The sequence below is a fragment of the Musa acuminata genome, chromosome BXJ3-8 (assembly GCF_036884655.1).
Source record: "Musa acuminata AAA Group cultivar baxijiao chromosome BXJ3-8, Cavendish_Baxijiao_AAA, whole genome shotgun sequence".
NCBI lineage: Eukaryota > Viridiplantae > Streptophyta > Magnoliopsida > Zingiberales > Musaceae > Musa > Musa acuminata.
Window position 1 is genome coordinate 48,605,242 of NC_088356.1, and position 14,456 is coordinate 48,619,697.

The following is a 14,456-nucleotide window of genomic DNA, read 5'->3' on the forward strand; positions in this document are numbered from 1 at the left end:
CCCCCTTTCTAGCTTTGCCCCTTACATCCACTCTACTTTCCGTTCCGAACTCCCCTTTTATTCCCGTTCCCGCTTCATCACCGGATCAAGCTTCTGCTTCATCTGTTGCTTTCATCATGGAATCTATCGTTACTACTCTGGAAGATGGGTAAGGAAACTCGTATACAACTAGCATCGTTGCTGGTTCTATACCGCTTGTTTGCTTTAGTTCACTTGTAGAACTCGGCTAAGGAAAAAAGAATGGAGTAATTATAAGCTTGGAAATATTATAGAGGCCTCTCCTTTCAGTACTTATGGATTCAAAGCCCTTCTTTCAAACAACACTACTTAGCTTAGCGCTTCAACAGTCATCCATTCTTTCTTACCCGACCCGGAGTCTGTCCTTAACAACACCAGTTTTCCTTGGGTTCCCACCTATCCTAGGGGAATGGTTCTTTTCACCTTGAAACTCGACCTTGTCTCTTTGAACTCTGGCTTGGCTCCAATACTAGGCACAACTCCGTACTTATTGTCTCTTTGCTTTGGGTGCGATGCGAAGTCTAGGTTAAGCAGTGTTGGTTACGAGTATGAATCAGAGTGAAATCATGGAAGTCGACTCTTATTGCCAGGAAAACGACTGCCGGGATGAAACTCTCCAGATATATAAGTTGCACAGGACTCAGAGTTGACCTCGCTCTCGCTAACCTTAAGAATTTGACTCTTCGATCCCTATATTGAGTGCCATAATACAGAGATATGCTGTAAGGAAGTTTCAAGGTAGTGGTCAACTTATTTGGAATAAAGGATTGGTGGCAGCAGTTATTCTTTTGAAAAGCCCAGTTCTCTTTGTCTTCGAGCTAGAATACTGAAATCTACTTATCTGTCATATACCTCCCCACCAATAGATGGAGACAAATGGGAATAACCGAACCACGTCTACAAAATGCCAGTACCATGCTGCTGCTTCAAAGCCAACGTGATGCTCCTTAGTAAGATGACCAAGATATTGGCGAATACCACATATGATTAAGAAAATAGTACCTATAATAACATGAAAACCATGAAAGCCAGTTGCTAAGAAAAAGGTAGAACCATAAATACTATCAGAGATATTGGAGGGTGCTTGGTAATATTCCATTCCTTGAAAGCCTGTGGATACTAGAGCCAGTGAAACGGTAGCTACTAAAGCTAACACAGCTCGTTTTTCCTTCTTAGCGAGTATAGCATGATGAGCCCAAGTTACGGCAGCTCCGGATGAAGGGAGAATAGGGGTATTAAGAAAAGGTATTTCCCAAGGATCTAAAACCCCAATACCTTTAGGGGGCCAAATACCTCCGATCTCTACCGTGGGTGCCAAAGAAGAATGAGAAGAAGCCCAAAAAAAAGCAAAAAGGAACATAACCTCCGAGACTATAAACAGAATAGAACCATATCGAGGTCCTAATTGTACTGCTTTTGTATGATGTCCTTCTAAAGTGGATTCACGTAGAACATCGCGCCACCATACTAACATTGTATATAGTATAAAGATTAGGCCCAAACTGAGAAGTGTTGCTCCCCCTTGAAATGAGTGCATGTACATCACACCTCCTACGGTTGTTGCCAAAGCTCCGAGTGAACCCGAAATAGGCCATGGACTTGGATCTACCAAATGATAAGAATGCCTTTGAGATTCAATCATAAACCACTTTGCCCCGGTTGTATGTAAACCACCCTTCAAACCCCCACCCCCTAAAGTTGTAAAGAATGGGAATTTTCCTTCTATCTGACAGGCCAAACTCATAGGAAGGGATATGGTTCTTTCATGGAATTTATAGAAATGTTAGACTCTAACAAAGAAGGAAATCTCTATTACTCTTGATAAGAGTGGATTTGACCCACGAATTAAGTAGGAAAAGAAATAGATCTGAATTGATCATTGGTTTGCATTTCCTCACTGACGCATTGGCATCAGCTTCCTCTTACAATATTCCCTCTGAAATTCCTTGGCACGGAAGAAATGGTACTTTGCGCCTTATTTCAAAAGAGAGATCAAAGAAAGAAAAGAGGATAGGCCAGCCAGAGCTTTTGGATGTCCATTGTTTCCTTGCACGTGCCTTCCACTATGTCACAGATAAGAGAGTCCTCGTTAAGCTTAAAGGAAAGAAAAGCACCTTTTTCCCACGTAACGGTTAGGAGGTAATAAGATGGGCTTTGAATAGACAAGATTGTCTTAGAATAGACCATTATGCTTATTTGGGGTTAGATGGTCCTCGTCTGATGACGGCCAGATAACGGTTAGAGCGTTAAGCGCAGTATCTCTCGATAAGGGAGTTGTGTCCTCCATTGTTGACTTCCTCGCCAGACCCTTTGCTGGCTACAATCCTAATACTACCACACCAGCTTCTTTTTATCGAAGAAGTGAAAGAAAGTATCTATAAAGATGGATTGATTATGATCTTGATTATCTTTGTCTTGCTTGTAACCTGAAAGACTCAACGTGATGAGGAGATTCTAAGGGTTGTTGACCCGGGTTATCTTCCTCGCTCGCCTATGGCTTGCTAACTGCCTTCTTGATTCTGTGCTTCTAAACTTCCGGTTTCGTAACCTCCAGATAGAAAGAAAGAGAAAGAACCTATACATAGGTATAGATTGAAAACTCTAAGAATGGATTTGAGGAAATTGTTGCTATGATTCGCCTGTGAATAGTGCAATTCCTTGTAGTGATAGGTAATCCTACGTCGACTCCTGAGGTAAGACAGCCGGCTGATCGACAACGGGTACTATAACACTTTTGGATTTCCCGATCGACAACAGTACTATACATGGATTTCCCGAACTCATTTATTTAGATCTTTCTGGTCAGGTCGAGACACCGCTTCTGAATCTATTGATTCCCTATATGTAGCTGTTGCGCCATAGTTGATCCCAGTTGCCTTGTCTTTGACCCCCGACGCCCCTCTTGTTGCCCTCTTACAACGCTTACGGAAGTGAAGTAAGCTTTCCTGTCTCCCGTCTAAGGCAAGGCCGTACTCAATCATTTGACTCGCACCTTCTGAATTTGCTTTAAGCGCATAAAGGGCTAAGGCACTATTTGGGCATTCTGAATTTGTTAGCAAGTAAGACAAGACCCTCTTGGAATAGGCTTCCACCGTAAAAGCCTAGGTAGCTAGTCTAAGAAAGAGAAAGAGGTCATCAAAGACGGAGTGTGTTAGGTAAGGGTAGGTTTCATCAAAAGAAGCAGGAGCTCGAAAGACGAAGTACGCTCGCTCATTCATCCCGTTATGGAAAGCAAGTAGATTTGATTAACCAGCTGCTACAGTACGTAGTCTTTCATTCCGTTTTTGTATCAATAAAGCGTTGGTTGTTTTCTATTGAACGATGGATCTGTTATGCCGGTGTCAAGTAAACATCATTCTGCTTTTATTACTGTGCCGTGCCGGTGTTATGTCAATTGTTTCCTCTTATCTTACCTTCGTAGCATGGGTGAATGATCCCCGTTCCGTTGTCCGCTGTTTCTCCCTTGGGTATGTAGATAGAATAATTATACTATGAGAATTGAATAATAGTTTCCAAAGCAAAGTAATAGAATAATTGTAATATAATGAATTGTTATATAATAATGGGTTCCGAAGCTAAGTAATTGCATCATTGGTTTCAAAGCAAAGTAATAGGATCGGTGTGTCCAAAGCGTTGTAAGAGAATAACGGGTTCCAAAGCCCAGTAATAGTAATATAGAATGATGGTAATTGTAATATAATAATGAATAGCAGAATTGGTTTAAAGGTCAGAAAAGCACTGGCACTGAGGAAACTATAAGACGAAGCCCTTACTTCTTTATTCCCTGCTCAATTCTGGATTATTGTATTATTACTCATAGTTACTTGTATTGATTCTTATAGTGAGTAGCCGAACTGAACTCTTCATGACACTTACCGCTACTATGCGTTCTATCTATTAGTCTAATAGCTCTGGTTCAAAAGATGTAATCCAACTGCTATGGTTCAAAAGATGTAATAAGTCATTTCAGAATGCAAATCCATAAGGATGAGAGCTACTACTAGAGCACAGAAGGAACGAACATAGGATCTAACAAAAAGCACTGGTATTTCTTTTAGTCCATGAGCTTGCCCGGCCTCGTCTATAAGCTTGCCCAACCCTCCCTCTTTATCCGCGTATACACAAATACATAATAAAAGATCCAAATACATAATACAGTGTGCCAATCTTGAACTATAATACCGATGGCTAGGGTAGAGATAGAGAATTCAATTCGAAATAAGGTGCTAAGAGCCTTGTTAGAAACTATATCTTAATAGAAACTATATCTTCATATAGGGCGCACGGGACTCGCACATAGGCATTGAAGGCATAAGTCTAAAGAAGTATGTTTGGGGCACTAAGTCGGAATTGATCTCTAGTGCTTTTCTCGGGATGAAACAAGTGCTTATATGAATCTACTGTCCTAATTCTGCCAATCCATACTTGGATTTTGTAGTTACTTATAGATAGACTTTCTTACATTACTATGAGGTTAACTACCCGGGGAGTCAAGTCTGATTCCGTTACTAATAAGAATAGAGCTATCGGCAAACAGCCTCTCACTACTAACTTCAAACCAGCCACGCCTAACTCTTATTCTGACTTTCCTTACTTCTATTCCTTTTATTATTATTATGAGAATCTCCCTTATGATATGTTGTAATTTGTAGCAGTAGCTTGGCCCCCTGGACTCGCTTCCTATGCCTTGTCAATTGGGCCAGTGGCATGTCCCTGACGCGCAAGTGAATCACTTCCTGTCGCTAGCAGCAGTCCTTACTTATCTGATTCTAGGGGTGGCATTAATGACTTACGCGGGGTCTTGTCCAATGTCAGACTCTTTAGAGGCATGGTAGTAGTTCCGCCAAGTAGTATCGGCCCTTGAAAGAGCAGTAAAGGGTTTGAGGAAAGTCATTAGGGAAAGTCATTCCAAATATCCAAATAAGGGACTAAGGAAGAGGGAAGGCAATAAGTAAGGGTTAGGGTATGTGATTGGTAATTCATGAAAATATGAGAAGTCGAACCCGTTATCGGAAGCAAGATTAGTAATAAAGGCTTCCTAACAAGTTGAGTATCTTTTGACCAGGGAGTATCTGATCGAAGACTTGGTGAAATGCAAAAGTCTAACTCAAGGGAGAGACTCGCTTATGGAAGGGAAGGGGAGACATAGTTTAGTTCAGTGGAGGCTTGACTCTTTAGAGGCGACGCGCCCAAAGAGAGATCGCCCCCAAATTAATCAGTTTGGAGCCCAGCCCTTGATCCGGAAGCTATACCGTAAGAGGAGAAGGAGCGAAATCAAAGTGAGCGTAAGAACTTAGGAAGGATGGGGAGAGTCAGGAAGGACCTAATGAACTAAAGGGGAGAGTCAGGAAGGACCTAATGAACTAAACATTCCAGATTATACTCTAGATAAGAGCAGTAATCAACCCTTTTCTCCATTAGAATAAAGTCATGTTCGAGATCACTGCGTAACCATTATGACAGGCCGTAAGAAATAAGATGCTTCACCTGAATGACATTCCTGAGTTTGTACGGGAGCAACGGACACGAGATGAGACAGCTTACATTAATTAAGAAAGTCGGTTGCGGGACTATTGTGGTTGCTCGGGGATGCCGTGGTCCCCTACTTTTTAGGATATGTAGAATGGGAAAGAAGCATGTCGAGGTTCAGAAGGTGGCTCCATATAGCAAGATTATTAAGGGGCTTTGGATTGGCGGGACGGGATGGTCACTCCGGAAGCACAAATCCTCCTCTTTAGTTGAAGCGGTCACTCCAGAAGCACAAATCCTCCTCTTTAGTTGAAGCAGTAAGTCCTATACAGGATTCAAGACTTCTGGTCAGGAAGAGCGGGATTTACTAGTGTTTCTTCTTAGCTATTTGCTTATAGGTCCTTTTACAATGAGTCATGGGATAGGATAGCCTCTCTCTTATCGATGCGCCAAACATCCGGGCATAGTCGCTCTGGGCCCCGCGACCCCTCCCTTTTGAAATAAGGGAGAGCACAGGACCTAAACAGCTGGACAAGCCACCTCCTCATCCTCAAGACAAGACAGACTAGCTAGTGCAGAAGCTTTAGCGGTGTGATTAATCCAATTTCCAAGTCTATTGAGACAGCCGAACTTTAAGTGTTGTGAGTTACTAGAGTCATCTTACTTATTTCTCAGAATCCATTTGACTTATCTGATTCTCTTAATATATATGCAGTGTTTTTCATCAATTATAGAATCTGTCTCACTTATTTGATTTGAATACTGTACATTACTGCTTGTTCTATGCCCATCTAATATATCTTAGGAAGCAAGGCCTCACTCCATTCTATAAGCAACGGGCCCCCATTCTATAAGCAACGGAACTATGCACCAAATTCCATCCTTAAAGCAACGCGCTAACGCTTAAGTGAGCAGAGCGGGTGGGTGCCTAAAGCAATTCTCTTCTTTTGCCGACAGCTTCATTAATGGCAAAAAGTGTGTTTAGGAGCTTTGTATTAGGAGTAATATATGGGTTAGAGCTTAGAGTCAAGGAGTGAAGAAGCAACCGAACAACTAACTAACGCGTAAACTCAACTAGCAACCGAACAACTAACTAACGCGTAAACTCAACTAGCAACCGAACAACCAAAGTGAGGGCCCCCCTAAGAGAGTAATTTCAAGCAAGGGAACATTCTAGCAATTGAGTCCGGGTCGACCTGGCGGGCGGCAGCCAATAAATCCGTGTTTATTAAAGCAACGGAACAAGTACTATAGTATGCGGTTCTGCTGCCTATATTCTCTTATGTATGATTTTTCACTCAATTCCACTAGCAAACGACGTTCCTAAGCACTAACGTGAGTTCAGAAAGACAGCCCTTTCACGCTAATGGGAGTTTCGGGACGCTAACGCTTATTGTGTTCGGGCCGGGCAGAGATAGTCAGTCTTGAAGCAATACTGGTTGTTTACTTGCTTATATGAGTGGGTGCAGCAAGATAGATTCCATTCAATGAGTGGTGCAGCAAGATAGATTCCATTCAATGAGTAGTGCTGCAAGATAGATAGATTCCATTCTTAAAGCAACGAGATCAAAAGCATAATGATTAGATACTGGATCACAGAGGAGAAATAAGAAGCTATGCCAAGGTCAGTTGCAAGTCGTTATAAATCCTACTCTGGAGCAATGATGTTTCTGTTGGAGTAAAGTCGTAGATATTAGATGAAGAAGAGGCATAATCCGCAGGTCCAGGTTAATAAATTGATGTTAGAGTTTCTCGTAAGGGAACAGAGTGGATGGGTGCAGGTGCATTCGTGTTATTACATTCTTCTATTATGGCCATGTACTCTTGGTAACACCTATGCTCTTGTTTCTTCGTATAACACAGGGTATCCTGAGTTCAGTTAAGTCTCCTTCTATTCGACGAGTATCTTTGGGTTTGGTGCTTTCCCACAAATAGAAGTCAGTTAAGGGGTCAGCAGCAAGTGATAAGTCAGCTACAAGACGTTGTGCGCCAACAGGAGTTGTTGACGGAAAGGGAGTGGAAAGAGAAACCCCAGTGTGAGGAAGATCTAGGAGAGGTGGTATAGGTGCGACTCATATTGAATTCAACTCCTCCGGTCTAATACTAAAACGATTATGACTCATACTTATACTACCTGTTGGGGCAAGAACTATACTTTATGAACGGACCTTCACTCAAGCTTGCTTCAAAGCCGATACTTTCTTCTGAAACTGACTATAAGAGCTATTTGAAATGTAATCTTCTAATAAGTTGTAACGCAAAGCAAGGTGCTTCAAGCCTAATCAAACGTAGTTCTATAATTAGTTCTTACAAGTCCTGTCTTCGTATATGTCTTCTCCCTCGTTAATCCTTTTTTGATCCCATCGATACTAAATTGATCCTTATGCATTCAATTGGTTGAAATCAAGACAAGGCACACGATGGCTGGTGAATCCCCGAGTTTCAAGGGATTAGGTAGGTATAATGGAATAGTTATACTAGGGCGGGAGGGAACAAGCTTTCCCTATGAGAGGCATTTGGCGCGAGTTAGAGTTACGATCATGCTTTTGAGAGTGAATGTCCTGGAAGTGGTATTCCTATCGAGCAGCTGAGCCTGTGAGAGCAGTCGAATCAGTCTAGTCCTTCTTCGTTGGAAATAGCAAGATTGGGTCGAGCGGTGGTGCTGTCAAGGTCGAACTCTTTTCTCTTCCTCGACTAATTAGTAGAGATGCTGGCGTGCCTCCTGCCAATGGGAATGACTTAGATAACGACAATCCCTTTCTTTGTGATGGAACATGCCCACGTCGATGCCTTTCTGTTACTACGCTAGTAGGTAGCTACCCAAACGCTATAGGCGGGTCCTGGTTGGTCGAAGACGCATGGCTTCAAGGCTTTGACAAGGAGCAGGAGAAAGAGGCGAAGATGCTACACAAGCGTGAGCGCACCGTTCCAAATAATATACCATTATAGAAGTGATCAACGAAGAGCGTATGGCGAATCCTTTCTCTGGGGTTGAGACCCACATTCATATTCAAAAGATGGTATCAAAAGAGGGGCCTTTCGCCTGGTTAAGAAAGGAAAGCAAGTAACTCGATCGAGTATGAGTAGCGCTTTCACGTCTTTATTCACGACCCTGCTTATATTGAATCAGCCGTTGAGTAAATTGCTCTGGCCCTTGTTAGTCTTGCCGCTGCTAAACTATTTGTACGAGTTGGATTGGGAATATAGTAAGCCTCGGGTGCTACTGTCATCTCTTTTCAGGACAAATGCCACATCAGTGGGAAATAAAGCTCCTATCCCGTATTAATAGTATAAGTCAGTATATGAATAAGCCAAGTCAGAATGAAGGCGACGAACACAGTTTCATTAATCCTTCCTCGAATCCTTCCTCGGGGCATTGCCAGGCTTTAACCTGAGGCATAGGCTTCAACTCCAAGGTAGCAACCATCTACTATTATACTATTAGAATCAAACACTACACTGGGAATTACACAGCGACCAACAGTACTCATAGAAATAGGAATAAGGCTTCCAAAGAAGAGAATCAAACCTAAGAGAATGAAGCTGCTACCTGAACTCGAAAACAAAAAACTATGGCTTTGACTCCTGCTTTTAATGGTTGAACTCGGATAGCGTACTACACCGATAGGAGCTAGTAGAAACCAATGGAGCTAGTATAAACACTAGGGAACTAAGAAATCCATAGAGCTAGTAGAAGACCGAGAAGCGATGCCGGGAATCCAAACACTGCTTTTGAACTTGAAACATAGGGGGATCTACTACTTCCAAGACTGTTGCTACTTACTTCAATACTCTATCTTCAAGTGGAGTTTGGGCAAGGCAAGTTCAATATCAAGTTTTCATAGGGTAGCCTACAACTTCTAGTTTACAGTTTCGTCTTGTTTTCCTGTGACAGATTCTCAAATAAGGAACCACTCTGAACTCAATGACCACCAAGCCCTATATCAAGTATTTCTCTAATGCCTATTAGTCTGTTACTGTTGCTTCTTGTAATGAAATAGGAAACGCGTAATCCCTTTATCATACTGATACAATAACACAGCAGGGAATCCCCAACTACCGATAAAAAGAATGTGGTTGCTGCCTATAAGGCTGGAATCACTGCAGGAAAGAATCAATCGCGCAATAGGGAATCGAAGACAGAGGAGCAGTGCCCGGACCGACTGTAACCAATACTTATATAAGACTTATCCGAATGCCCACTCGGGTATAAAACTCAAGATGGAAATCACTTGCCAACGAGACTTACCCCACTAACGGGGAACTCGGCTACTGCCTAATAGCACTGAAACAAGTAACTCAACTACTATATCTAAGTAAGCCTTAGAGTCTGGCTTGTCTGCTTCAAAATAGTACTACTGCGTCTAGGAATGCGTCTAGGAATCAGGAATCAAGGTATTACTTCTGAGAATGGGAGCACTGTTGATAAGAACCAACCTTATAGGTAAGGTACATCGGAGTAGGAAGTGTCAGAATCAAACCACTCCGATAAGGCTTTAACTCAAAACGGATAATCAACATGCCTTTCCGACAACAAGGACTGAACCAAGGAAATAAGGCTTAAGGAGTTAATCGTAGAACATAGGATCGAGCAAGTCTGATAGTTGCTCGAATTGATTTGAGTAGAAGCTTGCCCTACCTTCTATAGAAGCTTTGCCTAATACCTCCTCACCTTCTTTAAAGAGCACTACACAGCCTGAGGGTAACATCAGTAAGTCTGCGTCTGATGTGGTTCTATTGGTGATGTCCCCTGCATTGGTCGGACCAGCATTCATTCCTAAAGTAACAACAACAAGTATGTCGAGCAGAAGTAACAGCAACAAGTATGTCGAGCAGCATCCCCGATTAGAGCGCACAGGGAAGAGTTCTGTGTCCGGTCCGAGGAATAGGGTACTCCTAATTTCTTGTCGTAACAGCATTCATTCTTAGCGTAGCATCGCACAGTCTATGAGCCACATTAATATACTCATTGATTTTTATACGAAACCATATTCCCTTGCACACCTATCCTCCAAACTGAGTCTTGCCTTACTGACTTATTAGTCTACATTGTCACTCGAACGACTATATAGATAGGATGGATGCAACTAAGGGGTAGAGGCGCGGAAGTGAATTAGTAAGGCTTTTGTTCTTTGTACGAGGTGTCAGGGCTTGGTCTGCCAGGGCGTAGAATTAGGCTTTGACTGTCGGGTTCAATTCTGTATTTGTATTTAAGGAAATAGGCATATAGGTAGATTTCCTACTTTATGGAAATAGGCTAATGTGGTAAAGAAATAGCACTAGGTCGGTTGGTAATTAGGAGAACTAGGGTCTCGGGCAAGAAGGAGTGGAAGAGCAGACTTGTTAGTGAAGGGGGAAAGGAACTTAGTCCAGCACTGAACGAAGCATAAGAGCTCTTGCCTTTATGCCAGCTTTGCTCTTTCATGCCAGCATCTACCTTTAGGGCAGGTTCCTCCTCCATATCCTTCCCTAACAAAGAAAGAAAGGTGTCCCATGGATAGACGAGTTCCTAAACACACTAAATATTCCAGTTTGTTCTTCTTCGATTTCATCGCTATGCTTCGCTTTTCTTGGTATATCCTGTTGGCCAAGCCAAAGAGGGTCTGAACTCATTCGTCCTTGAGCGATGGAATAGAATCCCTTCACTCTCATTCTGCCTTCGATTCCTATAAAAATAAGAGAAAGTTGACTCCATTGATGCATTCATGGTGATATAGCGTTCTACGGCCTCTGTTTGAAGTGAAGAACCTGGCTGTCTCCGCCCGATTCCACTCCGGGAACCTTAAGAATCGCCAGTCGTACCCTGAACCGAATTCTTATCCTAATCCAAAAATAGGGAAATTTCGATCGTTTTTTCATTCTCTTACTTAATGTGATATAGTGATAGGCATTTTTCTTTTATCTGAACTATGAACGAATCTGGTTATGCTCAAAACCGGAGAAATCATCGATGCTGGCCCCCGATAGAGCAGCCGTCCGCGACCAGTCCTAGTCGGAGATCTTTGCCCTCCTACTAAAAGAGAGAATAACTTGAAGGACAAAGAAAGGCTATCTGGAAATACTAGCCCATAAATGACTTTAGGAATGACTTACCCACCTTTGATTTCGTAGGGAGCTGGGGAAGTAAGAGAAAGATAGGGTTGGATCAGAAGCTTCCAAAAGAATATGGAATTGATCCTGAAACAATGGCGGAATTCCACAGATCTAGATTGGAACTGAATGACTGGGTTTCTTATCAGACTTATGAACTGGCTTGCCTTCCTATCGCTTCTAAAGCTCCTTTACTTTGGAAGAGCCGTACACCCGTAACCTAAAGGATACAATCAAGAACCAGAAGAAGCAAACAAAGAAAAAAGGCTCTCACTAACGCGAACCAACCTTGCCTTACTTACTAGAAATCTTTAGCAGCTTACCTTTTTCTATAACTATCGATCCGGATCCTGAGGCTTATTACCCATAACAACTAACAATAGGCATAACAACTAACTATAGGGCTTAAGCTGCTTCCGCTTCTTCTATGACTGAACCGTGAGAAAGGGCACCAACCTAACAAATAGGAAAGAAACTACTAGTATCGGGAATTGAACTAGAGCTAACAATACCTTAACAAAAAACTAGGTGCTGAAAGCCACGCATATAAGAATTAGGCAGGTAAGTCTCGAGCCTATAAGTATAGTAAATAAAGATTCGAACAAGTATAAACACTGAACCGAGCAGCATACGAATCAATCTTACGTAGGATCTAATTTCACTCTGTGGTCCACCAACTCGAAACAAACAATGAAACCAACGCTTTTAGGCTTAAACATGGAAGTACAAATCCACCTCATAAGTCAGGATACTAAGAATGGATACTTGGACCCTCCCATAGCGAATATAATGTTGAGTATTAATAGTAGCGCTAGAAAGCATTAGACTCAAACTCAAAACATGGCATTGAGCTACTCCTTACAAGACTGCTTAAACTAGGAACTTAGCCTTTCACTACTACTGGGGAGATAGGAACTTCGCCTTTCACTACTACCGGAGATAATCGAACAGTGGATACTTGACCTTAGATTATAATACATAGGCCGCTAAGGATACCCTGGGATAAAGGATACCGAGCATAGGAAACCTGTCTAAGTCAATATAAGGAGTTACCTACCAATATAATAATTTCACTGATGCACACGTAATATAAGCACTGCCAATCATAACAGCACTTTTACTTCTCAATACTTTAACAGGAACACACGGGAATCAAACCAATGCTAACAAGAGTGCAAACGCACCTAGAAGAATAGTACCAACTATAAGCCTGAAACTAATTAATAGAATTCCCACACTCTTTTTTGTTTGGGTCTGACTCCCCCGTCTTTGAATCCCGCTTTACAGCCTATGTGCCTTGCTTCTTTGCTTCCAAACCCATCGGTCTACAACTTCTAAGTCTTCAGCAGGAACCACTGATTCAGTCTGATCTTATTCTTATGTACTATATGCACCAAGTAACTACTAATGACCAAGCTTAGGCGTAAGACTAAGTGCGGTAGCCAATAAACAGTCATAACGGTCAAGCAACTACTAACGTTGCGCGGCAGGGCCGCTCCACTCTTTCTAGTACAATATTCGGCGGCAGGAGCCCCGGGTCTCATCTATTATATAAGCTTATATTAGAAAGACAGAAAGTGGGAATGCTCGTGGTTCTGCTCCTGCTCTAAGATAGAATGAATGTGGGAATGTTCTTCCTACTGTGAAGGAAAGGAACACGTACGCGGAGACAATAAGGCTTAACCAAAGAGGCTGCGGATATATAAGTGGCACAGGACTTTAGCCAACACCAACTGATTCTACAAGAAACAACTACCATATTGCTAGAGCATCAACCCACCTCTCTGTACTGCACCTACCAATACTCTTGCTCGATATGACCAATCTTCTCTTCTGACTTGAGAGTTTGATACCTTCTCTGTAGTCGTGGAATTCCTTGTCTAGTAGGCTGTAAAAGGGTGCTGGAGCTTTGACTTCAACTTAGAGAAATCAGTATTCTCCAGCCAACACCGATAAGTGGTTAAGTTCCTACTTCTTTGTTTCATTATTACTTGCCCTGTAGTTTGGCCCCGTGTTTTTTAGATGCAAATCCGTCTGCTTGTTCCGCTTGTCCTATCTTATCCCTACTAAATAAGGGGCTTTCTCCACTAAATGAATTATTGATCTTTCTATAGGATTACAGAAGGATTACAGATAACGGATGAAACTCTAACTCGCACTTGAATAGGGGCAGCAGACTTGACTCGAACAGCCTCGACTTCAACTTATGCTAGTCTCTTGAAACTTGTAAATGAAATCTTATAATAATCACAGATAGAGACAACCACTCCTTAATCGTATTGGAATGTTCCACAACCCGACCCCTTAACTCAACAGTAGTAACACCTCTGCAGCTAAGGGGCCAAGCTTAGACTATACCTCTTACCTATGGCTACTCTTAACTTCATTCTTATCCTATCACTATGGAAACTGACCCGACCTAAACTCAGGCTCATCTACCTCAGGCTACAGCCAAGACACGACTACTGGACTGGCACCACCACTTAAAGAAAGAAGGGTAAACTAATCTACTTCTCCTCTTGCAACTAATACTTCCTCGCCTCTGTCTCTTATCCGATACCTATGTAAACTAATACTACAAATATGGAGCTTTAAGCCTAATAGTGGAAGGTAGGGTGGTACGCTCTAGGACATTATCATACTTAGGGTGGTGAGCACCCGCACTCAATCCACTAGTACCAGAATGAGCATTGACTCAATACATTAGTAAAAGAATATGGGCGTGTGTGCAGCAGAGGAGAAGCCAATATACTCAAAAGTCCGGATATGAGTAGCAAGTAGAAGAAGCAAATCAATAATGAAAAGAGAAAAGTAACGACTACAAACTACAGCCGAGCAATGTACAGGCTACAGTAAACTCTCCTGACTGCTAAGGCTTT

The 14,456-nt window shown here is 42.2% G+C and overlaps 1 protein-coding gene across 1 annotated transcript; it reads right to left on the reverse strand.

Moving 5' to 3' along the window:
* Positions 1-814: 814 nt before the first annotated feature.
* On the reverse strand, positions 815-5,233 carry LOC135646000 (cytochrome c oxidase subunit 3). The gene has a single exon (XM_065165033.1). It carries the CDS (start codon positions 1,760-1,762, stop codon positions 863-865), a length of 900 nt encoding a protein of 299 aa, XP_065021105.1. The 5' UTR covers positions 1,763-5,233; the 3' UTR covers positions 815-862.
* Between the last annotated feature and the right edge of the window lie 9,223 nt (positions 5,234-14,456).

Excerpts from the sequence above, each read along its gene's own strand:
- LOC135646000 (XM_065165033.1), bottom strand. The coding sequence starts at position 1,762 with ATGAGTTTGGCCTGTCAGATAGAAGGAAAATTCCCATTCTTTACAACT.